This window comes from Neopelma chrysocephalum, unplaced genomic scaffold (genome assembly GCF_003984885.1).
Source record: "Neopelma chrysocephalum unplaced genomic scaffold, ASM398488v2 Primary Assembly neopelma1_226, whole genome shotgun sequence".
Taxonomy (NCBI): domain Eukaryota; kingdom Metazoa; phylum Chordata; class Aves; order Passeriformes; family Pipridae; genus Neopelma; species Neopelma chrysocephalum.
This window is the reverse complement of record NW_020897888.1, coordinates 204,003-230,795: the sequence shown is the minus strand read 5'-3', so window position 1 is coordinate 230,795 and position 26,793 is coordinate 204,003. Positions and strand designations below refer to the sequence as shown.

General features: G+C 59.9%; 2 protein-coding genes across 6 annotated transcripts in view; both read left to right on the top strand.

Annotated features, from left to right (window-relative positions):
• ABCA2 (ATP binding cassette subfamily A member 2) overlaps nt 1–22,904 on the top strand; it is a 34,781-nt gene extending 11,877 nt beyond the window's left edge. For 2 of the 5 annotated variants that reach the window (XM_027703350.1, XM_027703352.1), the window contains 42 exons: nt 57–275; nt 886–1,220; nt 1,467–1,626; nt 1,853–1,981; nt 2,255–2,422; nt 3,161–3,257; nt 3,657–3,830; nt 3,911–4,013; nt 4,537–4,651; nt 5,008–5,198; nt 5,426–5,576; nt 5,876–6,080; nt 6,560–6,724; nt 7,019–7,202; nt 7,490–7,702; nt 8,019–8,215; nt 8,300–8,482; nt 8,933–9,117; nt 9,209–9,329; nt 10,049–10,339; nt 11,397–11,615; nt 11,781–11,883; nt 12,256–12,578; nt 13,048–13,261; nt 13,428–13,533; nt 13,839–13,950; nt 14,357–14,417; nt 14,655–14,829; nt 14,915–15,030; nt 15,545–15,692; nt 15,891–16,014; nt 16,902–17,034; nt 17,207–17,324; nt 17,443–17,621; nt 17,941–18,082; nt 18,388–18,522; nt 18,691–18,794; nt 19,061–19,153; nt 19,440–19,542; nt 19,678–19,815; nt 20,061–20,267; nt 20,526–22,904. In XM_027703350.1, coding sequence (XP_027559151.1) covers nt 57–275; nt 886–1,220; nt 1,467–1,626; nt 1,853–1,981; nt 2,255–2,422; nt 3,161–3,257; nt 3,657–3,830; nt 3,911–4,013; nt 4,537–4,651; nt 5,008–5,198; nt 5,426–5,576; nt 5,876–6,080; nt 6,560–6,724; nt 7,019–7,202; nt 7,490–7,702; nt 8,019–8,215; nt 8,300–8,482; nt 8,933–9,117; nt 9,209–9,329; nt 10,049–10,339; nt 11,397–11,615; nt 11,781–11,883; nt 12,256–12,578; nt 13,048–13,261; nt 13,428–13,533; nt 13,839–13,950; nt 14,357–14,417; nt 14,655–14,829; nt 14,915–15,030; nt 15,545–15,692; nt 15,891–16,014; nt 16,902–17,034; nt 17,207–17,324; nt 17,443–17,621; nt 17,941–18,082; nt 18,388–18,522; nt 18,691–18,794; nt 19,061–19,153; nt 19,440–19,542; nt 19,678–19,815; nt 20,061–20,267; nt 20,526–20,561 — 6,675 coding nt within the window. In that variant the 3' untranslated portion in view covers nt 20,562–22,904. The remainder of the gene's footprint in view (nt 1–56; nt 276–885; nt 1,221–1,466; nt 1,627–1,852; nt 1,982–2,254; nt 2,423–3,160; nt 3,258–3,656; nt 3,831–3,910; nt 4,014–4,536; nt 4,652–5,007; nt 5,199–5,425; nt 5,577–5,875; nt 6,081–6,559; nt 6,725–7,018; nt 7,203–7,489; nt 7,703–8,018; nt 8,216–8,299; nt 8,483–8,932; nt 9,118–9,208; nt 9,330–10,048; nt 10,340–11,396; nt 11,616–11,780; nt 11,884–12,255; nt 12,579–13,047; nt 13,262–13,427; nt 13,534–13,838; nt 13,951–14,356; nt 14,418–14,654; nt 14,830–14,914; nt 15,031–15,544; nt 15,693–15,890; nt 16,015–16,901; nt 17,035–17,206; nt 17,325–17,442; nt 17,622–17,940; nt 18,083–18,387; nt 18,523–18,690; nt 18,795–19,060; nt 19,154–19,439; nt 19,543–19,677; nt 19,816–20,060; nt 20,268–20,525) is intronic. The other 3 variants (XM_027703354.1, XM_027703351.1, XM_027703353.1) reach the window with 2 other exon arrangements.
• A 444-nt stretch (nt 22,905–23,348) lies between these two features.
• Nucleotides 23,349–26,007, top strand: CLIC3 (chloride intracellular channel 3). Its single transcript, XM_027703399.1, has 6 exons — nt 23,349–23,387; nt 24,276–24,385; nt 24,711–24,836; nt 24,971–25,077; nt 25,318–25,493; nt 25,846–26,007. The coding sequence occupies exons 1-6, from the start codon at nt 23,352–23,354 to the stop codon at nt 26,005–26,007; spliced, it is 717 nt and encodes a 238-aa protein (XP_027559200.1). The 5' UTR covers nt 23,349–23,351.
• The last annotated feature ends 786 nt before the right edge of the window (nt 26,008–26,793 follow it).

Sequence of the window (26,793 nt, the reverse complement as noted above, 5' to 3'; positions counted from 1 at the left end):
GCTGCTCTGCCAGGGCAGGCACTGCAGCACCGTTCCCACAACTTCCTGCCCTGTAGGGTGTCCTCTTCACTGGGCCAGTGCTGGAGCAGCTGACATGTGAGCAGAGCCCGGGGGGGCTGCGCCGCCTCTTGCGCGTGGCCCCTGGGCAGCAGCCACTGCTGGCGGCGTACCGGGCACTGGCCTGCAATGGCAGCCGGGCCACCCGCCGGGAACGCTTTGCCCAGCTGGCCACTGAGCTCCAGGAGCAACTGGACACCCCCAAGATCGTCAGCAGGGTGAGAGCTGGGCAGGTGGGGCAACCTGGGGGCAGGGGTGAGTCCTGGGCAGGGTTTCTACTCTCCCGGGGATGTGTTGGGGCAGAGGACTCTGTTACATGGCCTGGCCTCTCCTGGTCACCCCTTTCCATGACACAAGCACTCGCCAGCCGGCTCCATGGTAGGACCCCAGATGATTCTTCCTCTAGCACCCACTTGGATACTGCCTGTTGGGTGGGGCTGCATGTCCCCAGCATCCTTCAAGGTGTTCCTGCAGGCTTCTCTACCCAGGACTGGCAATGCCCTTGATGGCACAATATCAAGGCTGTCTCTGCGGTTCCCCTTCTAATCCCCCCCAAGTCTGATGCATCCTTTGCAGTCACAGAGGGCCACCTTCCTGTCTTGAGTAACATCTCGTGTCCCTCAACACATCCCTGCCAGCATTTGCCACCACTCCCACTGCCTGATAGCCACGGATGCACAGTGATGAGTCCAGGGCCCTAGCTGGGCACAGCTCCAACCTTTTAACCAAGAAAATGGAGTTGCCACTGCTTGGTGTCTCCATTGTTTCCCTCTTGCTTGACCCTGTTACCCCAACAGTGGGTAACTCCTTGTCCACTCATCCTTGCAGCTGAAGCTGGACGAGGTAAACAACACAGCTGCCCAGCACCGCCTCCGTGCCCTCCTCGAGGACCTGGTGGAGATGGAGAAGGTTCTCCGGGACATGGACATCCTCTCAGCCCTGGCCAAGCTGCTGCCCAGGGGAGCCTGTTCCAGCAGGGCCCCACCACCCACTGCCAACAGCACCAGCTGGGCCGGCGCCAATGCCACGGCTGGCAATGCCACGGCAGAGGAGGAGGAGGGTGCTGAGGGGGGCCCAACTGGCAGTGACAACCCCCAGGGGCAATTCTCGGCATTCGTGCAGCTCTGGGCCGGGCTGCAGCCCATCCTCTGCGGCAACAACCGGTAGGAATGCTGGGGGATGGCTCCAGGCACTCCCTGGTCAGGCCAGGGGTGTCACCGTTTGCTGAGCAGGCAGGATGGATGCTGTACTGCATCCTTGTACTGCAGCCAGGGATGCTTCCTGGGTTAGGCAGCACTGTGCAGGCACGGGAACAAGTGTGAAGTCCCCTCATGGGCAGGAGTGGGAGCTGCTTGCAGCAAGGGGTGCTGGGGCTGGAGCAGAGTGGACAGCTTGAGCCCCCTTTGCAGGACCATAGAGCCTGAGGCGCTGAAGCAGGGCAACATGAGCTCACTGGGCTTCACCAGTAAGGAGCAGCGGAACTTGGGCCTTCTTGTGCATCTTATGACCAGCAACCCCAAAATCCTGTATGCACCCATGGGCACTGAAGTGGACAAGGTCATCCTGAAGGTGAGTGTGCATAGGCTGGGACCCCCATCCTTCCTCTCCCACCAGTCCTCTGCAGATGGACTGAGTGGCAGGGAAGAGGCTGACTGGCAGATACAGGCAGCCCTGGCCCTTGCTGGGGAAGCAGTGCCTGTGGGAGGTGGGCAGGTACCTCTATGGCCACTAAGCCATCTCAGAGAGCAGGAGGCTCCCACCTCTGCCTGCTGTGTGACCTTCCCCCGACCCACAGGCCAATGAGACCTTCGCCTTTGTGGGAAACGTCACCCACTATGCCAAGGCATGGCTGAACATCTCCCCTGAGATCCGAGCCTACTTGGAAGAGGGCAGGCTGCAGAGGCGGATCCGCTGGCTCCAGCAGGTAGGACAGTGTGGTGGGGACCATCCCTGCCTGGGATTTACTGCCCTGCCAGTGGAGAAGGGGGTGTCTTGCCCCCAGCTACCCGGTAGGTTCTTCATGGGGTGCTTCCTGGTACTCACCTTGCTCTTGTGGAGACTAGTCTGGATCCCCGCATAGGGTGCACGCTGTGCCCCATTCCCAGGATGAGCTTTGGGTCCTGCGTGTGTCCATGGGGAGGACAGTGACCTGAGAGGCAACGCATAGTCCAGCTTCTCCCTCCCATGTCTGTCTCAGTTCACCGCTGACCTCCACAAGCACCCAGAGATCCTGAATGTCTCTGACAGCGATGTTCTCCACAACTTCCTCAACGGCAACTTCTCCCTACCCAATGCCAGCATCCTGCTCCAGCAGCTGGACACTATTGACAATGCTGCCTGCGGCTGGGTCCGCTTCATGGCCAAGGTGAGGTGGTGCCCACCTGTGGGATTGTAGAACCACCCACAGCTAGGCTCTGTGGGATGAAAAGGGGCAGATCCGCCCAGACCTCCTTAAGAGCATGGGATGGAGCCCATGGGGGCATGGGAGAGATGGTGGGGCTTCTGAGGTGTCAGGAGATTTGGGGTAGATGTCGAGGGTGGAGGTGCCCATACACTGTTCAGGAGCTTGGGGTGGCTTAGGGTGGCACATGCTGAACTGTGTGCAGGGTCTGTGTGCTAAACCCATCTTTGGCCTTGGGGTCTCACTGACCTGCTGGAGTGTGTCCAGGGAAGGGCAACAGAGTCAGGGAAGGGTCTGGAGCACAGGTCTGATGGGGAGCAGCTGATGGAGCTGGGGCGGCTCAGCATGGAGAAAAGGAGGCTCAGGGAGAGCTTTATAACTCTCTACAATTACCTGGAAGGAGATAGTAGCCAGATGGGAGTTGGTCTCTTTTCCCAGGTGACAAGTGACAGGACAAGAGGAAACAGCCTCATGCTGTGCCAGGGCAGGTTTACTTTGGATATTATGGAAAATTTCTTCACTGGAAGGGTAGTCAGGCATTGGAACAGGCTGCCCAGGGCAGCAGTACTATCCCTGAGAGTGTTCAAAAAGTATGTGAATTGGGCACCTGGGGACATGGTTTAGTCCTGGGCTTGGCAGTGCTTGGGTTACTGGTTGGACTTGATGATCCAATCTTAGTGATTCTGATTCCCCTCCCACTAGGTCAGCGTGGACATCTTCAAAGGCTTCCCAGATGAGGAGAGCATTGTCAACTACACACTGAACCAGGCCTACCAGGACAATGTCACGGTCTTTGCCAGTATGTCCCTGGGAACCAGCCCCTTTGCAGGGGTCCCTGAGGCCATGTACTTCTCCAGCCATGCCCAGGAGCCATTTGCTTTGGGATGTGGCTCCCTTGATGCATGCGTTGGGTGGGTGAACAGGCTGAACATCTCACAGTGCCCCTCCTCTGCCCCAGGCCGAGCACTGCTCGATGCAGCACCCTGCTGCTGTCCTGGCTTTCCCACTGCCACTGCCTGCTGTCCACATGCCCTTGCATCCTGTGGGGGTCTCACATCCCAGGGCCATGCCACCCTCCTAATCCGTGGCAGCCTGTATGGTGTCCTTGGTTGGGACATGCTGAACCCTTCCCCATCCCTGTGGGCTGGCCGATGTGGCTGTCCCTTGGTGGACTCCCTGCCTCTCCTGCTGCCTGCAGGTGTCATCTTCCAGACCAACAGGGATGGCTCACTGCCCCCCCACATCATGTACAAGATCCGGCAGAACTCCAGCTTCACAGAGAAGACCAATGAGATCCGGCGGGCATACTGGCGGCCTGGTCCCAACACTGGTGGCCGCTTCTACTTCCTCTACGGCTTCGTCTGGATCCAAGGTAAGTGTCAGCGCCCTGCCACAGCTGCCCACGTCCCTGGCCACTGCCCACTCAGTCTGACCTCTCCTCCTCCTCCACAGACATGATGGAGCGTGCCCTCATCAACACATTTGTTGGCCACGACGTGGTGGAGCCTGGCAACTATGTACAGATGTTCCCATACCCGTGTTATACCCGGGACGAGTGAGTAACACCCACCTGCAGGACTTTTCCCCTCCCCCTTTGCAGCCAGGACACTTTGACAAGTTTGGGGACCTGAAAGATTGGTGACGTTAGGAGTGATAAGCAACCAGTTAAGCCAGTTCCTTAGACCACCAGGCTCAGGAAGGTGGGGGAAAGTAAAGGGATGGCACGTGGGTCTCTTGGTGATTATGGATCACAGTGGTCTGGAGGCAGCACCTGGAGAAGCCCCAGAGCCACTAACGCTCCTGGACAGGAGGGTGGAGAGGGCCTCATTCACACCAGGGTGGGCAGGGCCCTGGGCTGAGCCTGCGGCTGGTACCTGCCTGCCTACCATCAGGACAGTGGATTGTCCTGTGGGCTCACTGAAGAAGCTCTTTCAGGGCACTAAGGAGGTGCTGGGCTGGGGACTGATTGTCCCTGAGCAGTGGGAGAGCCCCTCCATGATCCTGTGCCTCAGGGTCTCCCTGGATCTCTGCAGCACTGCCACGATCCAGCTCTCTCCTCTCTTCCTCTACCTCACCAGCTTCCTGTTCGTCATTGAGCACATGATGCCCCTGTGCATGGTGATCTCCTGGGTCTACTCGGTGGCCATGATGATCCAGCACATTGTGACTGAGAAGGAGCATCGCCTGAAAGAGGTGGGGATGGTGGGAGAGATATTTGGGGAGGAGTGGGTGCCTTTGAGCTCTACATTCTGTGCTGTGCCCCTGGTCACCTTTCCTGTGTCTCTGGGTCACATGAGCTGGGGCAGATGTAGATCCCAAATCCCTGGGCTAAGCTGGTCCTTCTGAGTGTCCCCAACATCAGATGAGTCCTACCCAGTGCTGGAGGGAGCTGAGCTCCTTAGCACCCTGGCACAGGGTTCTGTGTCCTGCCTGCTCCCAGCAGCCCCCACAACCCTTCGGTGCTGCCCCTTGTTCTCCCAGCCCACTGAGAGTGGCAGCAGGGGCGCACAGGGTCGGAACAGCCCCTCTGAGCAGCTTTGGCCTCACAGGTGATGAAGATGATGGGCTTGAACAACGCGGTGCACTGGGTGGCTTGGTTCATAACCGGCTTTGTCCAACTCTCCATCTCAGTCACGGCACTCACTGCCATTCTCAAGTACGGCAAGGTCCTGATGCACAGTGATGTCCTCATCATATGGCTTTTCCTCGCCATCTATGCTGTGGCTACAATCATGTTCTGGTGAGCTGCCCAGTCTGTGCTGGGCAGGGGGCACAGGCAGCGCTGCGTCCTTGTGCCATGGGGCGAGGGTGCTGGGAGCTGTGTGGACAAGGGCCAGTGGATGAGCACAAGTCCCCCCAGGCAGCTGATTTGAGGAGCCAGTTTATCACCTCAACATCGCCAAAACTGGATGGTGTGGGGAAAGCCCTGATGGGTGGGATCTGAGGTGACGCTGTCCTCCCTTGCAGCTTCCTGGTGTCAGTGCTCTACTCCAAGGCCAAGCTGGCCTCTGCCTGCGGCGGCATCATCTACTTCCTCAGCTATGTGCCCTACATGTACGTGGCCATCCGGGAGGAGGTGGCGCATGATAAGATAACGGCCTTCGAGAAGTGCATCGCGGTGAGTTGGCTGTGGCTGCTGGGGAGATGCTTGGCCCCAGGTTTGCCCCAGGCATCCCATGTCCAGTACAAGGCCACCAAACTGTCACCAAGCCCTGGGCAAGCCTCTGCCTGTATGAACCAACTCCGCTGTGGGGCTTTGGAGGCATCTCCAGAAGGTTTGGTGCCTCTCAGGGCCAGGAGCATCTCCACCCAACTGGGTGGAGCAGCACTGGGTAGGAATTCACCCCAACCTGTTCCTCTGGAGCTGGTCCATGGTTCCTGCTGACCTCCCATTCCCTTCCCTCCACCTCTTCACAGTCCCTCATGTCCACCACAGCCTTCGGGCTGGGCTCCAAGTACTTTGCGCTGTATGAGGTGGCCGGTGTGGGTATCCAGTGGCACACCTTCAGCCAGTCACCCGTGGAAGGAGATGACTTCAACCTCTTGCTGTCCATGATGATGCTGGTTGTGGATGCCGTGGTGTATGGGGTGCTCACATGGTACATCGAGGCCGTGCACCCAGGTACGTGCAGGTAGAGGGGCATGAGGGCACCTTGGACCTTATGGGGGCTCTTTGCTGGGGAACACCTGCCTACATGCCCTCACCCACTGGTGACACCAACAGGTTCCTTGGAGATCTTCAGCTGAGTGTCTCAGTTCAGAGGCCAGCTGTAGAAAAGGTGTCCACAGCTAGGACACTGATCCCCCTTATCCCTCCTCGGGGAGGTGTCTTACCTGCTCCCTTTTCTTTCATCATAAAGCTCTGAAGCATGAGCCAACCCAACCCAAATCCCAAAGGACTTTGTTTCCTGGCACAGCCCAGCAGCACTGCCTTGAGCCCAGCTGGCTGGAGTGCTCACAGCCTCTACCCCACAGTGGTGACCCTGAGCTGGGGAAACCCCCATACCTCTGCCCATACCAAGCTCTGCCCTGGCCCTCAGCCGGCCTCTGTGTGGCCCTGGGTGCAGAGTTGGCCCTGACTCCCTGGGGCCGTGGTTGCAGGCATGTTCGGCCTGCCGCGGCCCTGGTACTTCCCTTTCCAGAAGTCTTACTGGCTGGGCAACGGGCGCGTGGAGACCTGGGAGTGGACCTGGCCCTGGTCACGCACCACCCGCCTCAGCATCATGGAGGAGGATCAGGCCTGTGCCATGGAGAGCCGGAGGCTGGGTGAGGGCAGCTGGGGGTGACAGTGGGTGGCACAGGGATGGCCCTGGCTCTGCCACAGGGTCTTGCTGTGGCTGTGGACCGCTGTGCTCTTGTTGGGGTAGGATCCTGAGTCAGGCACTGCAGCCTGTCTGGGAGCTGCCACTGTAGTGCGGGAGGGGGTAAGCTGGCAAGAAGCAGAGAGGAAGGAGCCAGAAGCCAGCACAGCCACCATGGGATGGAGGCGGGTTGCTTCATACTCCAGGAGCCCTGCTCCAAGCCTGGCTTCCTTGGCTTCTCACCATCCCACTGTCAAAGCAGAGGAGACACGGGGCATCGAGGAGGAGCCAACCCACCTCCCCTTGGTTGTCTGCATTGACAAGCTCACCAAGGTCTACAAGACGGACAAGAAACTGGCACTGAACAAGCTGAGCCTCAACCTCTATGAGAACCAGGTCGTGTCCTTCCTGGGGCACAATGGTGCGGGCAAGACCACTACCATGTGAGTACCTGTCTGGGCAGAAAGGGGCCATGTCTCTCTGACCAGCTGCAGGGGGTGGGGAAAGGGCTGTGGAATGTCCCTGCAGGATCCTGTGGCAGCTGGTGCCATGCCCAGAGGGTAGCAGTGTGGGGCTGGCACAAACATGGGACAGGCAATGGGTTTGTGACCCTGTGCTGATGTTGCTCTGCCTGGGGCCCAGCAGATGCTCCCAGAGGTGGTGGTTGGGATCGGGAGCAGATTGAGAAATACAAGCTCCCTCATATTGTTGCCTTTCTCCATCCATTCAGGTCCATCCTCACTGGCTTGTTCCCTCCAACGTCGGGCTCCGCAACCATCTATGGCCATGATATCCGTACGGAGATGGACAAAATTCGGAAGAACTTGGGCATGTGTCCCCAGCACAATGTGCTCTTTGACAGGCTGACAGTGGAGGAACACCTCTGGTTCTACTCACAGCTCAAGAGCATGGCAGAGGAGGAGATCCGCAAGGAGATGGACAAGTAGGCACCCTCCAGCTCCTTTGGCTCCATCCATGCCTTTGGCATGAGTGAGTCTCCTTCCTGCTGGCTGTGCTGTGGGGGGCACTCTGGTGCCAGAAATGTCCCCTAGAGCAGCTCCACCAGGTGTTTTCCCACCCTTAAGTGTGTCAGGCTGTGGAAGCGAGCAGAAGATGCTCATAGCCTGACAACAACTGGGCAGTCCCAGTGGCCAAGGGCCACAGGTACCACGTGGGGAAGGGGTGTCACATACTCCCCATAAGCACTGAGCACCAGTACAGCTCCCCCAGCATCCTTGGTGCTTCTGCCCTGTTCCCAGGATGATTGAGGACCTGGAACTCTCCAACAAACGGCACTGCCAGGTGCAGACCCTCTCGGGTGGCATGAAGAGGAAGCTGTCAGTGGCCATTGCCTTTGTGGGTGGGTCCCGGGCCGTTATCTTGGATGAGCCCACAGCTGGCGTGGACCCATATGCCCGCAGGGCCATCTGGGACCTCATCCTCAAGTACAAGCCAGGTGAGGGGAGCTGGGCAGAGCCTGGCATGTTCCTCTGTCTGTGGCAGCCCTGGCCCCTCTGCTGAGGCTCTGTGCTGCCGTCAGGGAGGACCATCCTGCTCTCCACACACCACATGGACGAGGCCGACCTGCTGGGGGACCGCATCGCCATCATCTCCCATGGCAAACTCAAGTGCTGTGGTTCCCCACTGTTCCTCAAGAGCACCTATGGTGATGGCTACAAGCTGACGGTGGTGAAGAAGCAGTCAGACACCAGGAACAGCACAGGTTTGGAGAGCAGCAGGACCCTTTGTTTAGAGGAGTAGGTAGGACCAGCCCTTTTTCATCCCAGGAAAGGAGCGAGAGGTCAACACCCAAGTGTTCCCATCCTGAGTCTTCTTAGTCCATATGGAGGGCAGAGGGGATGGGAGAGGGGTGTAGGAGGTGCCATCACTCAGCCATGACTTCTTCCAGTGGAGCCCTTGGTCAGATCCTGCATGGTGGCATTTGCCTCCAAGTGCTGGTTCTGTCCAGCCTGTGGGTTGTCCACCGAGACATCCAGTGTGGACCACAATGCAGAAGCCCATCCCCAGGTCAGGCAGGGTGACCGGGAAGCTGCCAGCACCCCGTGACGGAGGCTGAAGGAGCCCCCACGGCACTGGGTGGTGCGGGGAACGTGGTGGGTCATGGTGGAGGCCAGGTGTGAAGTGACCGATGGGTGCTGCCCCTCTGCCCCAGAGCCAGGCCAGCCACACAGCCCCCTGGCCCACTCCTCTGTCAGCCCCTGCTCTGAGCCCCGCGTCTCCCAGTTCATCAAGAAGTACGTGGCCTCCTGCCTCCTGATCTCGGACACCAACACAGAGCTCTCCTACATCCTGCCCAGCGAGGCTGTCAAGAAGGGCTGCTTTGAGAGGCTCTTTCAGGTACCTGCAGGGGTTGGCAGAGTGGGCAGGCAGGGGGCTGTGGTACTGTGGGCATCTCCTCCCCTCGTCACACAGCACTTTCCCCTCACAGCACTTGGAGCAGAGCCTGGAAGAGCTGGACCTCACTAGTTTTGGGCTGATGGACACCACCCTGGAGGAGGTCTTCCTAAAAGTGTCTGAGGAGGACCAGTCTCTGGAGAACAGCGATGTGGGTACGGGTGCTGTGGGGGTTAGCGAGGGGCTGTACGCTCTTCCTTGGCTTGGTGAATGCAGGAGTCTCCTCTCCTAAGGGGAGGAGATGTTTCCAGCAGAGCCCATCCCAGCCAAGGGCAGCCAGCCTCTGCTCTGCTCCGGGTTTACTCCCCCCTGGAACACTGGGTCCAGCTCTGGAGTCCTCAGCACAAGAAGAACTTGGCCACAGAGATGCTCTGAGGGCTGGAGCACATCTGCCAGGGAGACAGGCTGAGAGAGCTGGGAGTGTTCAGCCAGGAGAAGAAGAGGGTCTAGGAAGATCTTAGAGCCCCTTCCAGTGCCTAAAGGGAGCTTGAAAAAATGAGAGAGAGGGACTTTATGTGGGCAGATAGTGATAGGATAAGGTAGAATGGTCTTAAACTAAAAGAGGAGAGGTTTAGATTAGATGTTAGGAGGAAATTCTTCCCTTTGAGGGTGGTGAGGACTTGGCACGGGTTACCCAGAGAAGCTGTGGCTTTCCTGTCTCTGGAAGTGTTCAAGGCCAGGTTGAATGGAGCTTGGAGCAGCTTGGTCTAGTGGAAGGTGTCCCTGCACATGGCAGTGTTGTGGAATGAGATGAGCTTTAAGGTTCCTTCCAACCCAAACCAGTCTGTGATTCTATGATACGATCCATCCCCGCTCCATGCATGCTGCAGTGAAGAGGAGCATGACTGGTGGCAACCCACCTTTTTCATTCCAGACATCAAGGAGTCCAAGAAGGATGCCCTGCAGCCACCCACCCCTGAGCTGGGCCCAAAGCCCGAGGCCAACGGGGAGCCCCTGGCCGAAGCAGCGATGCCAGAGAAGCCTGAGGTGGAGCTCAGCAACCTGGTGACCTGCTCTAAGCTGGCACAGTCACAGGCGTCCCTGCGCTCGGCCTCCTCAGTGGGCTCCGTGCGGGGTGACGAAGGTGGGGCTTATTCCGAATTCTTTGGGGATTATGCACCCCTGTTCGATAACCGGCAGGACCCCGATAACATCAGTCTGCAAGGTTGGTGCCACTGGTGCCCGGCCAGCGGCAGGGGCCAGGGGAGGCACTTGGCTGGGATACGGAGGGTTCACCGGGGCAGGGCAGAGCTGGTCCTGGCCCCACAGGGTATGCGGTTGTGTCCGAGATGGGGGGCTGTGCCTGCTGGGATGAGAGCCCACGGGGAGGGGCCTGATGGTGCATCCACCAACACAGCACCCAGAGAGCCACAGCCTGGGTGGGAGGGCTGGGAATAGGCTCTTCCACCAGTTTGCAACCCCAAACTGGCAGGTAGGGTGTGGGGAGGGAGTCTCGTGCTGAGGCATGGAGTCAGCGGGGGCAGCTGGCATTGGCTCTGCCTCTGCCTCTTGTGGGTCTCCAGTGCCACCTTGCAGACTTATCCCACTAACATACCCACTCCCCATACTGGCACCTGTTGAGTCTCTCCTCCTGGCCCCTGGGCACAGAGTCACCTTCCAGCTGGTGGCTTCACCTGCCCCAGGTGCAAGGCACTCCCTTCCTGGATGCTGGGATTGCTGGATATGGAGGGTGCAGACAAGTGCCTCGAGGTTGCTGCTTTAGTCACAGATCCTGTTCTGGGTTATCTCAGCAGCTTTTGTGATTAATTCAGGGATGTGCCACCTTTAACCCCCACCAGAGCTGCTCTGAGCACTGTGATTTGGGCTGTGGGAGGCAGACCCGGGACAGTGCCATGGCAGAGCTCCCACTACCTTGCTGGGACCCCCACCTATGTCCCGTACCCCGTTCCTGACTGTGCTGACCCCTCACCAGCTGGGAGAGCTGATGGGAAAATGGAGGAGTCCTGCAAAAAAGCACCAATTTAGCTTGCGTTTTTTTAAACTGTTATCTAAATTTACCATTTGGGGCTAAGAGGAACCTGCCAGCCAGTGGCCTTGCTTCATACCACACTGCTGCTGTGGCTCTCTAGCAGTGGGGGTTGGGTGCTGCCCTGTCCCTTGGGCACCTGTCCTGGGCTGAGTGTCCAGCTCAGCTTTCTGGGAGCCCTGGCAGGTGTGGGAGCAGCTGTGCCAAGGGGCTGATATCTCTCTCCCCTCCCCAGAGCACGATGCAGAGGTGGAGGCAGAGGACTGTGATCTGGCGGGGCAGGGGAGCTTCAAACTGGAAGGCTCGTGGCTGAAGCTGCGCCAGTTCCATGGGCTGATTGTCAAACGCTTCCACTGCGCCAAGCGCAACACCAAGGCCCTCTTCTCACAGATCCTCCTGCCTGCCTTCTTTGTCTGTGTGGCCATGACTGTGGCCCTCTCCGTGCCCGAAATAGGTGCGTGTGTGCCACCCACCTTCCTGCATGCTGGGGGTTACCTTTTCTGCCTGCCCCGGTGTAGCCGATGTGGACACTGGCTGCAGGAGGACAGGGTCAAGGCACTGTCTGCCTGTGTGCGGTGGTGCTGTAGGTGTGAGCAGGTTCCTGTCCTTGTCCCCACAGGTGACCTGCCACCCCTCATCCTCTCACCATCGCAATACCACAACTACACCCAGCCCAAGGGCAACTTCATTCCTTATGCCAATGAGGAGCGGCATGAGTACCGGTGAGAGCTGCCACTGCTGGTGACCAGCACCCCGTGCCCCAGCCCCATCCCTGTCTCCATCCCTGGGACTTCAGGGAGGGTAGGGAGGAATGCAGCCCACAACAGGCCTGGCACCAGTGCTGGCTCAAGCTTGGAGTGGAGCCTGGCTGGTGCCACATCCCCTGACAGAAAGCAGCCTCTGTCTTGGCCAGAATGTCTCTGGGAGAGGTGCCAGCCCTGACACGGCAGTCAGCAGCCCAGTCATGCCAGGCACAGGCTGTGTGTGCCCATAAGTGCCAAGGCCTCAGGGAGGTCTCAGCAGAAGATGGCCAAGGTGGTGAAACCTGTGTCTCCTGCTCCTTGCTCTTCCTTACTGGCTCACTTTCCCTGCAGCATCAGGCTGTCTCCCGACGCCAGCCCACAGCAGCTTGTGAACACTTTCCATCTGCCCTCTGGTGTGGGGGCCACCTGTGTGCTCAAGACACCCTTCAACAACACACTGGACCAGCCCATGCAGACCCTCAACCTTAACAGCAATGAGTCCAAGATGCTGGCAGCCAAGTACTTCGATGCCATGTGCATCGACTCCTTCACCCAGGGCCTGCCGCTCTCCAACTTTGTGCCACCGCCTCCATCCCCGGCTCCCTCGGACTACCCTATCTCAGTGGATGAGGACCTGCTCCATGCCTGGAACTCCACGACCTCTACTGTCAAAGGTATTACCTGTGCTGGGTGCTCAGGTGTCTGGGATTTGTCTCCTTCAGGGAGATGATACCTTTCCCCACAGAAGCAGCTCCAGGGACCCCTGAAAGTGCCTGTCAGTCTGGCCTGGCCACAGCAGAGCCTTGTTGGGCTGAATTCTTGGCTCAGGACCAGTGCTTGGAACACTGTCTTCATTCAGCCCCCACCATGCCAGTTGAGCCCCGGGGTGGTGACATTGTCACCAGCCCTGTGGCCAGCTTTGTGCCACCTTTGCTGGACGTTCTCCTCCGCCATTGCCTTCTCCAGCCACACTTCATAGCCCCTCTCTGAACCTTTCTGTCTCCCCAAAACTTTTCCTCCCATCCATCTCTTGGTCCTTCTTAGTCACCAGGACCTTACCTGGCCATCCCATCACCCTCACGCTGTCCCCAGCAGCCAGGGCAGGCAGGAGCCTGCCTGTGAGCCACCCTCTCTGCTCCTCAGGGACCGTGACCTCGGCCCCCGCTCTGCCCCGTATCATCCATGAGCCCATCAAGTGCACGTGCTCCATGCAGGGGACTGGCTTCTCCTGCCCCAGTGGTGTGGGGGGCCACCCCCCGCAGATGAAGGTAGTGACGGGGGACATCCTGGCAGACATCACAGGGCGCAATGTCTCTGAGTATCTGCTCTACACCTCGGACCGCTTCCGGCTGCACAGGCAAGAGGGGAGGCTGGGGGGGGGGTCTGCCCTGCACCATGGAGCAGGGGTGAGGATCAGGTGCCCCAGGGTGCTGGCTGGAGCCAGAAACATGTTCGAGTATGGCTCCACTCCTGGAGGTGGGGGCCAGCAGTCACAGCTTCCTCAGCAGTGCCTTGTCCACCAGGTATGGAGCACTCACCTTCGGCAATGTCCAGAAATCCATCCCAGCCTCCTTTGGGGCCAGGGCTCCTGCCATGGTGCGCAAGATCGCTGTGCGGAGAACGGCCCAGGTGGGACAGCACTGCACCCCGGGGCGGGGGGAGATGGGTGGGGAGGAGAGGGCGGGTGGGCAGGGCCCTCTGGCCCACTGTTCTGCTGCAGTGCTTTCTCCTCCAAGGGCTCTGGGGGTCTCCAGCTGAGTGGGGGGTGGTCAGCAGGTCTGGCCCAACACAGTCAGCAGTGGCCTGCTCTCCCCACAGCCCTGAGCACAGGATGCCTGCCCTGTGGCTGGCTGGCTGCCCCATCCTATCCCTCTCTCCCAGTACATCTGTGGGCCCAGCTCTCTTGCCACCTCCCACCACTCCTCCTCCTCTAGGTCTTCTACAACAACAAAGGCTACCACAGTATGCCCACCTACCTCAACGCCCTCAACAATGCCATCCTGAGAGCCAACCTGCCCAAGAGCAAGGGCAACCCTGCTGCCTACGGTGAGGATGTGGAAGGGTGTTTGAGCGCAGAAGCACATCAGGAACAGCATTAGGGCATGGTCCATCCAGGCTCCAAAGTGCACTGTTCCATCTTGGGCCCGGCTGGGTCAGAGGTTTCACACACTTGGCTCTGAGATGTGAGAGCTGGGCAGAGCCCTCTGAGGTCTGGACTGGGGCAGAATGTCCCAAAGTGCTGCCTGATGGTGCCCGGGCTTGTGAGGGTGCTCTCCAGTGAGAGAGGGCTTGGCCTCGAGGTGCTGGGTTACTTCAGAGAATGCAGCTCCTGGCTAGCTTCTGGTTGAAAACCTGTCCTGCTCAGAAGTTGGGACCAGGCAGACTAGGGACGAGATTCTGTGTCCTGAGCCATTTTTCATGCTTCCATGTTTCTTCTTGGTCCTTCTTGCAGGCATCACGGTCACCAATCACCCCATGAACAAAACGAGTGCCAGCTTATCACTGGATTACCTGTAGGTCCAAGGAGCTGGCCTGAGGGAGGGTGGCTATCTCATGGGAGGTGGGGGCTCCTCACTGGTGGTAGCAGGGGAACGCTGAGGCTCCTGCCCTGCAGGCTGCATGGTGGGGGACAGGGTGGCTGTGATGTGGCAGTCCCTTTGCCCTGTGCACAGTGACTGTCCCACAGCCAGGATGGGTGGCCTTTCCCCAGGCAACTGATGGGGTCCCTGCTCTCCTTGCTCCTCATCCAGCCTGCAAGGCACAGATGTGGTGATCGCCATCTTCATTATTGTGGCCATGTCCTTCGTCCCAGCCAGCTTTGTGGTGTTCCTGGTGGCCGAAAAGGCCACCAAGGCCAAACACTTGCAGTTTGTGAGCGGCTGCGACCCTGTCATCTACTGGTTGGCCAACTACGTGTGGGACATGGTGAGCAGTGCACGTGGCCCCACTAGCCAAGCCCCCAGGGCTGTGCCAGGGAGTGGGCAGCCACAGAACTTTCTGTCTTCTCCAGCTGAACTACCTGGTGCCGGCCACATGCTGCATCATCATCCTGTTCGTGTTTGACCTCCCGGCGTACACCTCTCCCACCAACTTCCCTGCCGTCCTCTCACTCTTCCTGCTCTATGGGTACATTACTCAGAGGGGTGGTGAGGAGGCACTGGGGAATCCCTCCGGAGTCTCATGGGGTGATAGTTTTAAACTAAAAGAGGGGAGATTTGGACCAGATATAAAGAAGACATTTTTTGCAATGGGGGTGGTCAGACTCTGGCCCATGTTGCCCAGAGAAGCTGTTGCTGCTCGATCCCTGGATGTGTTCAAGGCCAGGTTGGATGGGTCTTGGAGCAACTTGATCCAGTTGAAGTTGTCCCTGCCCATGGCAGGGGTACTGGATTAGATGACCTTCCAAGCAAAGTCTTTTTATGCTTCTATGCCCCATCTATGCTGTAGCTGCGCAGGCAGGGCCTGCCCTTGGGGCTGGTGTTCTGCAGTCCCCTGAACTGGTTGGGGTGGATTGGCTGCAAGGGCTGCAAGGGCTGGGGTGTGAGAGCCTGGAAGTGGCAGACTCGGAGATGGGCGATCTCAAGGCTGGGGGTCCCTCTCCTGCCATACTGACGTGTGCTCCTGCTGCTCACCTCCCCAGCTGGTCCATCACCCCCATCATGTACCCGGCCTCCTTCTGGTTTGAGGTGCCCAGCTCTGCCTATGTCTTCCTCATTGTCATCAATCTCTTCATCGGCATCACAGCCACTGTCGCCACGTTCCTGCTGCAGCTCTTTGAGCATGACAAGGTATAGGATTCATGGCTCTGCTGAGGGCCATCAGGAAGGGAAGTACTGCCACTGGGTCGTGGGATGGCTCTGGCTGGGACAGAACTTAGGAGGTCTCTGCTCCCAGAATGAGACCTGATCCGACTGGATCTTGGGTTCCCGATCTCACCACACACTCAGGATTGTTTGATGCTTGTGTCTTCTTCACTGTCCCCACAGGACCTGAAGGTGGTGAACAGCTACCTGAAGAGCTGCTTCCTCGTGTTTCCTAACTACAACCTGGGCCATGGCCTGATGGAGATGGCCTACAATGAGTACATCAATGAGTACTACGCCAAGATCGGTACAGCCTCTTGCTCCCTCCTTGCCTCCCTTGCTCCAGGGCATGTTGGGCTGGAGGGAACCGTGATGCTGGCACATCCCCTCTGCTGGTCCAGTGGGGTGTCCCGAGGCCCAGAGCAACCTGGAGCAAAAACCCAGGGGGGTGGACTAGGTGGAGCACAGGAAGAGATATGGCTGAAGGTCAGCCATGGCATAGTGCCAGGGGTGCTGAAAGTGGCTCCTTGAGCCTTCTCGAATAGCAGCCTCATGGGGAGAGGAAGGTGTGAGCCCCGACAGAGGTGTGCGGTTCTTCTGCTGCTTCTGCTGCTGCACACTGCCTGTGGTGGGTCACAGTGGGGCTGTGGTGATGTGGTGGGCTGGGGTGGAGCTGAGGTGGGTTATACTGGGGCTGCATTGGAGATGTGGTGGGCCATGGTTCAGCTGTTCTGGGCCGTGCTGGGGCTGTGCTGTGACAGGAGGGATGGGGGCTGCAGGGACTTTCTTCTCCCAGCTGGGGTCTCTTGGCTGCTGCCCAACCAAAACAAGCCTTTTGCCACTCCCAGTTTCAACCTGACCTCAGAAGCTCCCCTGCTTTCTGCTTCTTGAATAGCTTTTGTACATAACCCAGATGCTGCTGGCACCATGAGGGGCAATTTTGGGTTAGGATCCGACAAATCCAATTGATGCTACTCTCAGTTGGATTGATTCATCCTGCTGAGGTTGAAAAGCTACCAGATGATTTCCACAGCACCTGTGCTTTGAGTAGGGAAGCATGTTTTGACCAGCCCAGGCAGCTGCCGTGGGGAGCATGGGAGCGGTGTTGTTGTTATGGGTCAGCTCAGGAGGTGTGGTCAGGCTGTCCCCTCAGGAAGGTGTCCCCAGCCGCTCTCTCCTCTTCCTCCCACTCAGGGCAGTTCGATAAAATGAAATCACCCTTTGAATGGGACATAGTGACACGGGGGCTTGTCGCCATGACAATCGAAGGCTTCGTTGGCTTCTTCATCACCATCATGTGCCAGTACAACTTCTTCCGGAAGCCCCAGTGAGTGCGGTGGGCAGCAAGCATGGGGGGCTGGCCATGGGGTAAAGCTTTGCTGTTGGGACACCTGAGCTCCAGGCTGCCCCTCTGGTGGGTGTGAGTGGGAGCTGCCCAGCCCCAGCAGGCATATAGCTCCTAGTCCCACATCCCCTTCCACCCATGCCCCCTACCACAGGCGCCTGCCTGTCTCCACCAAACCCATCGAGGATGACATTGACGTAGCCAACGAGCGGCACCGGGTCCTGCGTGGCGACGCCGACAATGACATGCTAAAGATCGAGAACCTCACCAAGGTGGGGGCTGCACCAGGCTGCAAGGAGACACCTGGGACCAGCCTATCCCAGGGACATCACAGGGCTGGAGATTCAGGTGGCTCCTGGTGAGCTGAGCTCCCATCCCTTGCCCTACCAGGTGTACAAGTCCCGCAAGATCGGGCGCATCCTGGCCGTGGACCGGCTGTGCGTGGGCGTGCGCCCCGGGGAGTGCTTCGGGCTGCTGGGCGTCAACGGCGCGGGCAAGACCACCACCTTCAAGATGCTGACGGGAGATGAGAGCACCACGGGCGGAGAGGCCTTCATTAATGGGCACAGGTTAACGAGGGCACGTGTTGGGTGAGGCTATGGGCTGCCCGCTCTCCTGGGGACTGGATGGGGTTTGCTTGGAGGGCTCCCAGGATGAAACAGCATGAGTGAGCCTGTGTGTTCCCAAGGGACACTGCAGCCCTGTGTCCTCCTGGGTCACCCACCTGGGACGTGAGGCAAGTGACAGTGGCCCTGGGCTAAGGCTGCCTGGTGGGGTTTTACCTGGGGGAAGATGCTCCAGCGTAAAGACACGTAAAAGGGGCCTCAGCAGCAGGGTCTTCATGAAAAGCAGTTCCTTCTCCCCACTTCCCCCCATCTTCTCCCACAGCATCCTGAAGGAGCTCCTGCAGGTCCAGCAGAGCTTAGGCTACTGCCCCCAGTTCGACGCGCTCTTCGACGAGCTGACTGCCCAGGAGCACCTGGAGCTCTACACCCGCCTGCGTGGCATCCCCTGGAAGGATGAGGAACGGGTAGGCAGTTGGCAGCACCCAAGGGCTGGTGCTGTGCCATGGGGATGGCATCTCACTGGGCAGCAGTGGGATCCTGAGCCAGTGCTGCTGCCCTCATGGCAGTGCTGCCCCGGCGGTGTGCCCACATGGGCTGCCAGGGCCAGGCACACGTACTCACAGGCCCCCACTGGCACTTGGGGCTCCCCTGACTGGCACATGGCTTGCGGTCCCATCAGCAGCTGATGTGTGCTGTGTAGCCCAACCCGTGCCAGCTCTGCCAGCCCTGTGGCCTTGGCAGGGTGACAGCAGCCCCCTGCACCTTGCAGGTGGTCAAGTGGGCGCTGAAGAAGCTGGAGTTGACCAAGTATGCGGACAAGCCTGCCAGCACCTACAGCGGGGGCAACAAGAGGAAGCTGTCCACAGCCATCGCACTCATCGGATACCCGGCTTTCATCTTCCTGGTGTGCCTTGAGGGTGCAGAAATAACCCTGGGTGGGAGCTGCCCACCCCTGGCTCCACCACACATCCTGGAGTGTGGGACAGTGTCCTGAGCTAGGCTCAGAACAGGAAGGGGCTGGTAGGGTCCCTTCCGGGGGCTGGCATGTCTGAGGGTGCTGTCTGTTCGCCAGGATGAGCCAACCACAGGGATGGACCCCAAGGCACGGCGCTTCCTCTGGAACCTCATCCTGGACGTCATCAAAACGGGGCGTTCCGTGGTGCTCACATCTCACAGGTCCACGGGGGTTCTGGCTGCACCCATGATGCCTCCAGGCATCTGGGGTGCTGCATGGGAGGGAGGGAGCTCCCTTGTCCCCAGGGAATGAAATTTGGTAGGGGAATGGGGAGCAGGGTGAGCCTGGGACATGCTCTGTTGCCTTTTCTCATCCCTGGTGGTGTGGCCACAGCACCTGGGTGATGGCCTAGGGAGCCCAGCCCCCCACCATAGCCCTGGCACTGTCCTCCCATGTACCCCCACTGAACCCTGCCCTGTCCCTCCAGCATGGAGGAGTGTGAGGCGCTCTGCACCCGCCTGGCCATCATGGTGAACGGGCGGCTCAAGTGTCTCGGCAGCATTCAGCACCTGAAGAACAGGTAAGAGCCCTGTGGAAGCCAAGCACCCCGTGTTCACTGCAGGGCAGGAAGGGGTTGGGCCCCCATGGTTGGGTGATAGTGTGGCACCCGTGACAAGATACCAGCCCTTTGTGTGGGTGCTGCTTTGGAGGTGGGCAGGAAACAGGCTCACTGGAGTGCTCTGGCACTCTCCTGGTGTCCAGCGGTAGCAGCCTGAAAGGATTGTCCCCTTCCAAGGACTCAGTCCTTCCTCATGGGGGTTCAGATGAGAGGACAGGTCCTCACAGGGTCCCTTGTCCCCGTGCAGGTTTGGTGATGGCTACATGATCACGGTGCGCACCAAGTCCAGCCTCAACGTCAAGGAGGTGGTGAGGTTCTTCAATCGCAACTTCCCCGAGGCCATCCTCAAGGTGAGCTGCCCTCGGTGGCCATGCTGTTCCCTGCCAGCCCCCACCTTGAGGCACAAGGAGATTTCCTCCTCTGTGGGGTGATTGGAGGGGGTCTGGGAGCAAAGGCTCAATGCCCTACCCTGTGCACACCCCCAGGAGCGGCACCACACCAAGGCCCAGTACCAGCTGAAGTCAGACCAGATCTCACTGGCACAGGTCTTCAGCAAGATGGAGCAGGTGGTGGACGTGCTGGGCATCGAAGACTACTCTGTTAGCCAGACCACACTGGACAACGTAAGACTGGGGACAGCATGGGCAACTGGACACTTGTCCACAGGGATGGTGGCCGTGACAAAGTGCCAGGCAGGATCTACCTTTGGTGCAGGAGGTGGAGCTGGATGGGGAATACAGTGGCAGCCACCACATGGTGGAATGCACTGGATCCTGTCCTGGTAGCACGAATGACAGGCGAGGGGTGGCTGAGGGTAGGGGCGCCTGTGAGGATACCTCTCATGCTCCTGTCCTTCCCCCACACCCAGGTGTTTGTGAATTTTGCCAAGAAGCAAAGTGACAACCTGGAGCAGCAGGAGACCAGCCCCAGCTGTGTCCTGCAGTCACCCCTGGAGCGCTTGCTGAGCCTGCTACGCCCCCGCACTGCCCCCACTGAGCTGCGGGCCCTCGTGGTGGAGGAGCAGGAGGATCTGGAGACTGACGATGAAGGCCTCATCAGCTTTGAGGAGGAGAGGGTGAGAGGTTGTCCCTGGATCTGGGTGTCCCTGGTCCTACCTCTGTCCCTGCCATGGAGCCCTGGGACTGGGTGCTGCAGCACCAGGAAAGGGACATGGTGGAGCCAGGGCCAGTCCATGCTGGGGGCTCTCTGGAAGGGGTGGGGGTTCTCTGAGAGGGATGGCGGCTCCATCACCTGGGCTGGACTCTGGCCCCAGATGCCCTAGGTATGCTGGCAGAGTGGGCAATCCCTGAACCCTGCCTGTCTCCCTGCCCAGGCTCAGCTTTCCTTCAACACCGACACGCTGTGCTGAGACCCCGGGGGCAGCCGCATTCCGACTGTGAAGTCACCGAACCCTTTTGGCCTCTCCCCTCCCTTTGCCCTGTGGAGCAGAGCTGCTGCGGCCGGAGGCACATGCCAGGGAGGACACAGTGGGTACAGCAATGCTTGGATGGACCTCTTGAGCCACCACTGGTGGCCTTTGTCCCCTTCAGCTCCGGAGCAGTATCACTGTGTGGTGACAGGGGCCATGGTCCTCGGCCTGTCCAGCGGGCATGTGCCATGGATGGAGACTGCAAAGGAAAGGACGCAGTTTGGCGCTAGCGCTGCCAGCCCCACATGCCTTGGGGCAGAGACACAAAGGCCTGTGAGCGGTGCCTTTGACTGGACACTTGTGTTGCACTCACCCCAGGGACCCTTGGCTGTGGGATCCTGCCCGGCCTGGCCCTATGGAGCTGGAGGAGGGATGACTGCTTCTATATTGCCCCTGGCCGGCACTGCCCTGGGCACCACAGGGACAGGTCTGGTGCTTCACCCACAACCGATTTCTGTCATCGGTGGGATGTCACTGGGGGTCTTGGCCTTGCTGATATGTCCTGCCCACCCTGGGGTCTGTCCACCCCAGCCCTGCCTGGCCTCGGGCACTGACTCCATCCCCAGGCAGCAGCACTCCTGCAGAGGCACGCAGGGGGACAGAGGGGTATGTCACAGGGTATTTCACATGCTGGCACCAGCTGTTTTCCCCTCTGCCCCTAACCATGTCCCTCCCCCTGCCTCCTGCCTGCCCTCACCATCCACTTCGCCTATCACAGGGCATTGCTGCAGCTCTGCCATCTTTTTGCTGTGTCCCTTTCAGTGTCCCCTTGCCCTGGCACTCATTCCTCGGTGTCCAGCCCTCTACAGGAGCCACCTGCACTGGTTTCTAATTGTTGGGTCACTGGTGGTACTGGAAGAGGGGTTGCTGCACCCCAGGATGTCTTTGGAAGGTGGTAGTGGGTTGACCTTAAGGTACGAGGTAGAGACAGTCGAAGTAGGGATGGGCACAGCTTGGCAGGGGTGTCCGGGGTGCTGGGGAGGGGAGGATGGACCATGGCAGTGGGGCTGGCAGTGTCACTGGGCCAGCAGTCGACACCCCCTCAGCCAGCAATGCCCCTCCTTTTTGCAGAGGGTCCTTCTGCCTTGTCACCCACAGGGACCATTTCTGGCGCCTGCCACTCTCAGCAACCTGCAGTTGTGCCCAGAGGCAGAGTGACAGCAGGGCCCGTGATGTTGACCCTGACCCCCAGCCAGGCTTTGGCAGCACCCCAGGGTGGCCATGCACCTTCCTGGGGAGCACGTGAGGCCTGGCTGCCCTGAGAGCTCTGCTGCCCAGCTGGCTGCCACGGGAGGTGTGGGGCACATGGCATGGGGAGGCCTCTTCGAGCCACCTCTGGCCCCACTCAGGCACAGGAGCAGGGCCTGACCTCCACTGTCCTCGTGCCCCCCTGGTCTCACCAGCCTTGTATGCCACCTGCTATAGATTGTGATACAATATACAGTATTTTCAATAGGGGGAAAACTGGGGGGAGAAGCTCTATTTTCAGATTTTTCAGACCATATTTTTTTTAATGGCAAATGGGAAACTGGCTGTTTCTGGGGTGGAGTGGATGGCACATGGGGGCAGCCCCCACTGGCGTGCCCTTGCTCCCTTGCTGGGCACATTCTGCCTTCCTGGGTGAGTGTGGGGGAACGAGCCAGCTCAAGGCTTGCCCTTTGCCATCAGGGAGAGGGGATGGTGTCACCTTTGAGTCCCCAGCTGTCGCTTCAGTGGTGGGACCCTGGGGCACGCTGGGCAGCAGTGCTGCAGTGCTCTGGGCTTTGTCCTCACCCCACACCTGCCACACTGCCCTCTTGCTCAGGACTCTGGAAGGGCACTGGCACCCCAGTCACAGTGTGTCCCCTTTTCCCAGCCCTCCCCACCACCACATGCCATCATCCCTATGGCTTTGATGGTCAGTGGACATGCTCTGGTGCCCATACAGCCTGGATGGCCACGGTGGTCTCCCTGCCCTGGGCTCAGGGCTGCCTGGGCACAGACCCTGCTGGGGCCACCCCAAGGGTGGCAGCAGGGAGGGAGCGGGAGGGTAGTGCCCCAGGGCAGGGGTGGCTGCTGCCTTAACACTGTTCACTTCGTTGAGTTTGGCCCTACTTCCAGCCTTGCCTCCCCCTGCACGTCCTTGGCCACCAGCCACGGGTGCAGCGCCAGTGCCACGCTCAGCCCCAGGCATGGGGCCTCTGAGGGGTGGGGAAGTCTTGGAGCTGCCTGTACATTGCTAGCAAACAAAAAAAAAGGATGAAATGTGAAAATAATGATCGTTTTAAATAAAAAATAATAACTGGATCCGGTGAGGCTGTGTGGTTGGTGATGGGTGGGAACGCCGGGTCTGGGTGCCTGGGAGGGATCAGGCTGAGGAGGGGGTTGGCAGTGCCCAGGGTGGGGGTGCAGGAGCCTGCTGTGGGCAAGGGGTCCTGGGCCCAACACAGGGGTGTGTCCAGTGCTGGGCATCATTTGGACAGTGGTGGGGTGGCTGTGGGTGCAGGCAGGAGCCGTGGCAGCTGGCAATGCCACCAGCCTCCCTCACCGGCTCAGGGCTGGCAGCAGCTGTGGGGCGGGGGCCCCATGGCAGGGCGGGGGCCCCATGGCAGGGTGTCCTGCCTGTGCCGTGGGGCCAGGTGTGGGTGGGAGCGGGTGCACCCTGCGAAGGAATGTGGGCTGGGAGGGGCTGTGGCTCCAGCTGGGGCACTCAGAGTGCAGCCAGCACTGTGCTGACAGCTGCCACCCAGCATGGCTGAGAAACCCCAAATCCAGCTCTTCATCAAGGTGAGGGGGAATCTTCAGGCCAGTGGGCACCGCTGCCTGCCACCACTGGCAGTGCTGCAGTGGGGTGACCTGGCTGCCCTGCCCACCACAGTTTCCAGATGTGGGGAACTGGGGAGGTAATGGGCAGGGGGTCAGGCAGCAGGTAGGGAGTGGGGCTGGCAACAGGCAGGTAGTGGTCAGGTAGGAGTAGGGCGGGCAGTGGGCAGCAGGCAGGCAAGGGGGGGGCAGGCAGCAGGCATGGCTCTTCTCCACAGCACTGCCTGCTGCTGCCTACCCCGCAGGCAGGGGGGCTGTGAGGGCTCAGCCTGGGGAGGTCGGACTGGGATGCCCTCCACAAACCAGATCCCAGCAGCCCAGCACCACAGCATCTGCCTGCACCTGCCGGGCCTTTCTCAGCTGCCGCTCAGCAGGGGCAGTCAGTCCGGCTGTGCCAGGCAGGACAGGGCTTGCCTGGGATTATGCCTGGGGGTGGCAGGGCCACCAGCATTGTTGTCAACTTCCTTTGGTGAAAAGTCCCTGCTACTGGGCTGTCCCCTGCCACAGCTGCCCCTGCTGCCACTGCTGCTGCTGCCCCCAAGCCCTGGCCCCCCTTGGCACTGTGAGGCTGGTAGAGCCTGGGCGTCCTTTCCCTGGGGGGTGCCAGGGCCAGCACTCGCTGTGCCACGTGGCTGCTCTGGGGCATGGCATTGAGGCCCTGGGAGCACTCAGGGGCTGGGGGCATGGTGCCCTGCTTGGCATAGCAGGTGCCACGGACTGCAGCACAGCTTGCCAGCCTGTGTCAGCCCAGGCTGGGCCGGGGCACGTGCCTTGCCACCCTCATCCAGGGCTGCCCCCACTGTGGCCGTGCTGGGGTGAAGGGGCAGCTGAGCTCTCCATCTGTGCCCACAGGCAAGCGAAGACGGGGAGAGTGTTGGGCATTGCCCCTTCTGCCAGCGGCTCTTCATGGTGCTGCTGCTCAAAGGGGTGCCCTTCACCCTCACCACCGTGGACGTGAAGAGGTGAGTGGTGGTCCTCTCCCAAGGGGTGCCAGTGCTCGGGCCAGGGCCATGGGCAGGGTGGGTGGGCAGTATGTCCCCAACACTGTGGGAAGGGATGTGTGAAGTTTGGGCACTATGGCATGCATGCAGCTTGTTCCCCCAGGTGCCTGGGGAGGTTAGTGGGCATTTCCCTAGGCACACACAGAGGCAGGAGCAGCCTAGGGGCACCACTTCATCCCTTTGCTTGGGACGCACATGCACATACGAACACGCACACACACATGTGCACAGGGCCAAGCAGAGCCCTGGACATGCCAGACATCAGCAGCGTCTCCATCTCCTGCAGGGCGCTGGATGTGCTGAAGGACTTCGCACCAGGAGCTCAGCTGCCTGTTCTGCTCTACAACGGCGAGCCCAAGACTGACACTGTGACCATTGAGGAGTTCCTAGAGGACCAGCTAGGCCCCCCCACGTCAGTGGCCAGCGCTACCCTGAGAGGACTAAGGGGCCAAAGAGGGGCAGGACAGGCTGAGAGAGGAGGGGGCTGACAGCGTGTGAGCCTGTTGGCCCCCGCCACCTGCCTCAGCTGTGCCCACATCCCCACAGGTGCCCCAGTCTGGTCCCGCAGTACCGGGAGTCGAGCCTGGCCGGGAACGACATCTTCCACAAGTTCTCCGCCTTCATCAAGAACCCGGTGCTTGCCCAGGACGAGGGTGAGGATCGAGTAGGGAAGCACCTCATGCATCTTTTCAAGTGTCACCAAAGCCTATCCTGGTCACACTGAGTGCCCTCAGTCCTCCCAATCTATGTGGGTCAGTGTCAGGTCTCTGTGGGAGGGTAAGGAACAGGTGCCAGCCTGGGTAAGGTGGGTGCTGCCTGGGCACAGGGCTGCGCTGGCAGGAGGCCATGGCAGAGCAGGAGCCCCTGCCGTGACCCAGCTGCCTTCCCCACAGTGCTGCAGCGGAGCCTGCTGCGGGCCCTGCTGAAGCTGGATGAGTATTTGCGTGCCCCTCTGGAGCATGAGCTGGCCCAGGACCCCAACCTCCGGGCCTCCCAGCGACGCTTCCTCGACGGAGACCACCTCACGTTGGCCGACTGCAACCTGCTGCCCAAGCTCAACATTGTTCAGGTAAGCAGGGGCATCCTGGCACCCTGCCCTTCTTCTTCCCCTGGAATCTCCATTCCACTGGCCCCATGGTCTCACTTTCCTCTTGGTGCCTGTAGCAACCCCTGGCTCCTTTCACAAATGCTGTCAGCCCTGTGTCCTCCGGCATCCTTCTCCCAGGAGCTCTGCCCAGCAAAGTGCCTTCCCAGAGATCCCATTTCCCTCTACATCCCCTCCTAAGTGCCAGCCTTCAACTGTGCAGTGCTGGGGATGTCCCCTGGCCCCCTGCCACCCTTCCCAGCTGGTTCCTTTCCTGGCAGCTGGGTCCTCCTTGACACACAGTACCAGGCACAGTTCCCCCTGTTCCTGCCCACAGGTCGTGTGCCAGCACTACCGCCACTTCGGGATCCCCAAGGACCTGCGGGGCGTGTGGCGGTACCTCAACAGTGCCAACGAAACCAAGGAGTTCAAATACACCTGTCCCAACAGCCAGGAGATTGTACAAGCCTATCGCTCCGTGGTCCGTGCACCACAGTGAGCTGGGTATGCATCCCAGTGGGTGCAAGGCCAGGGTTGGGGTCAGGCAGGAGGTCAGTGCCCACCCCATTCCTGCCAGCACGCACTTGGGAGAGCAGAGCATGAGCTGTGCCCCTGGCACCCAGGTGCTAGCAGTAATCTGTGGTGCACTGAGCCCCTTTTGTGCCACCCTCCCTCCCAGCCAGGACATGCTCTGTGGACCCCGAGCATCGGGACTGGGGGCAAGGGGGCAAAGCCATGGGCACCATCAGTGCCAAAGCTGGGCCCTGCTGTGGGCAGGGGCAGAGCTGGGGAGGACAAGCTGCCCAGAGCACAGGGCAGCCCTGCAGCCTCTTGTGTGGGCACGCCGTGCCACCCTCTCATGAGGGTTCAAGGCCCAGCTGTGCCTGGGCAGCAGGCACTACAGGATGCCCTCACACCTGCACTGAGCGAGGGGACCCAGTATAGTCATGGAGAGCCCTAGGAACAGAGCTGGCAGGGGATGGCAGAGGCAGTGGGCACGGGTCAGTTCCCAGCACCCTGGGTGAGGGGAGCAGAGGGTACCAACCCCCCGGAATCCACGGTTAGTCTGCTCTCAGGAGTAGATTTGGGGGTTGTGATGTGGGGCAAGCCCAAGCCAAGCTTCAGAGCTCCTGGAAATCAATAAAGGCTTTGCAGGCAAGACCAGCGTGAGTCTGGAGTGACACACCAGCAGCTCCCCCTTACAGGGCTTTGCACTGACCCCCACTCTCTCTCCCAGTGCCAAGCAAGGCAGAGTGCATCCTCCCAGCTCTCTGGAGGGGTTGGG

Excerpts from the sequence above, each read along its gene's own strand:
- CLIC3 (XM_027703399.1), top strand. The coding sequence starts at position 23,352 with ATGGCTGAGAAACCCCAAATCCAGCTCTTCATCAAG. Across the intron at positions 24,386-24,710 it reads ACCACCGTGGACGTGAAGAG|GGCGCTGGATGTGCTGAAGG; the intron begins GTGAGTGGTGGT and ends CATCTCCTGCAG. Across the intron at positions 24,837-24,970 it reads GACCAGCTAGGCCCCCCCAC|GTGCCCCAGTCTGGTCCCGC; the intron begins GTCAGTGGCCAG and ends ACATCCCCACAG.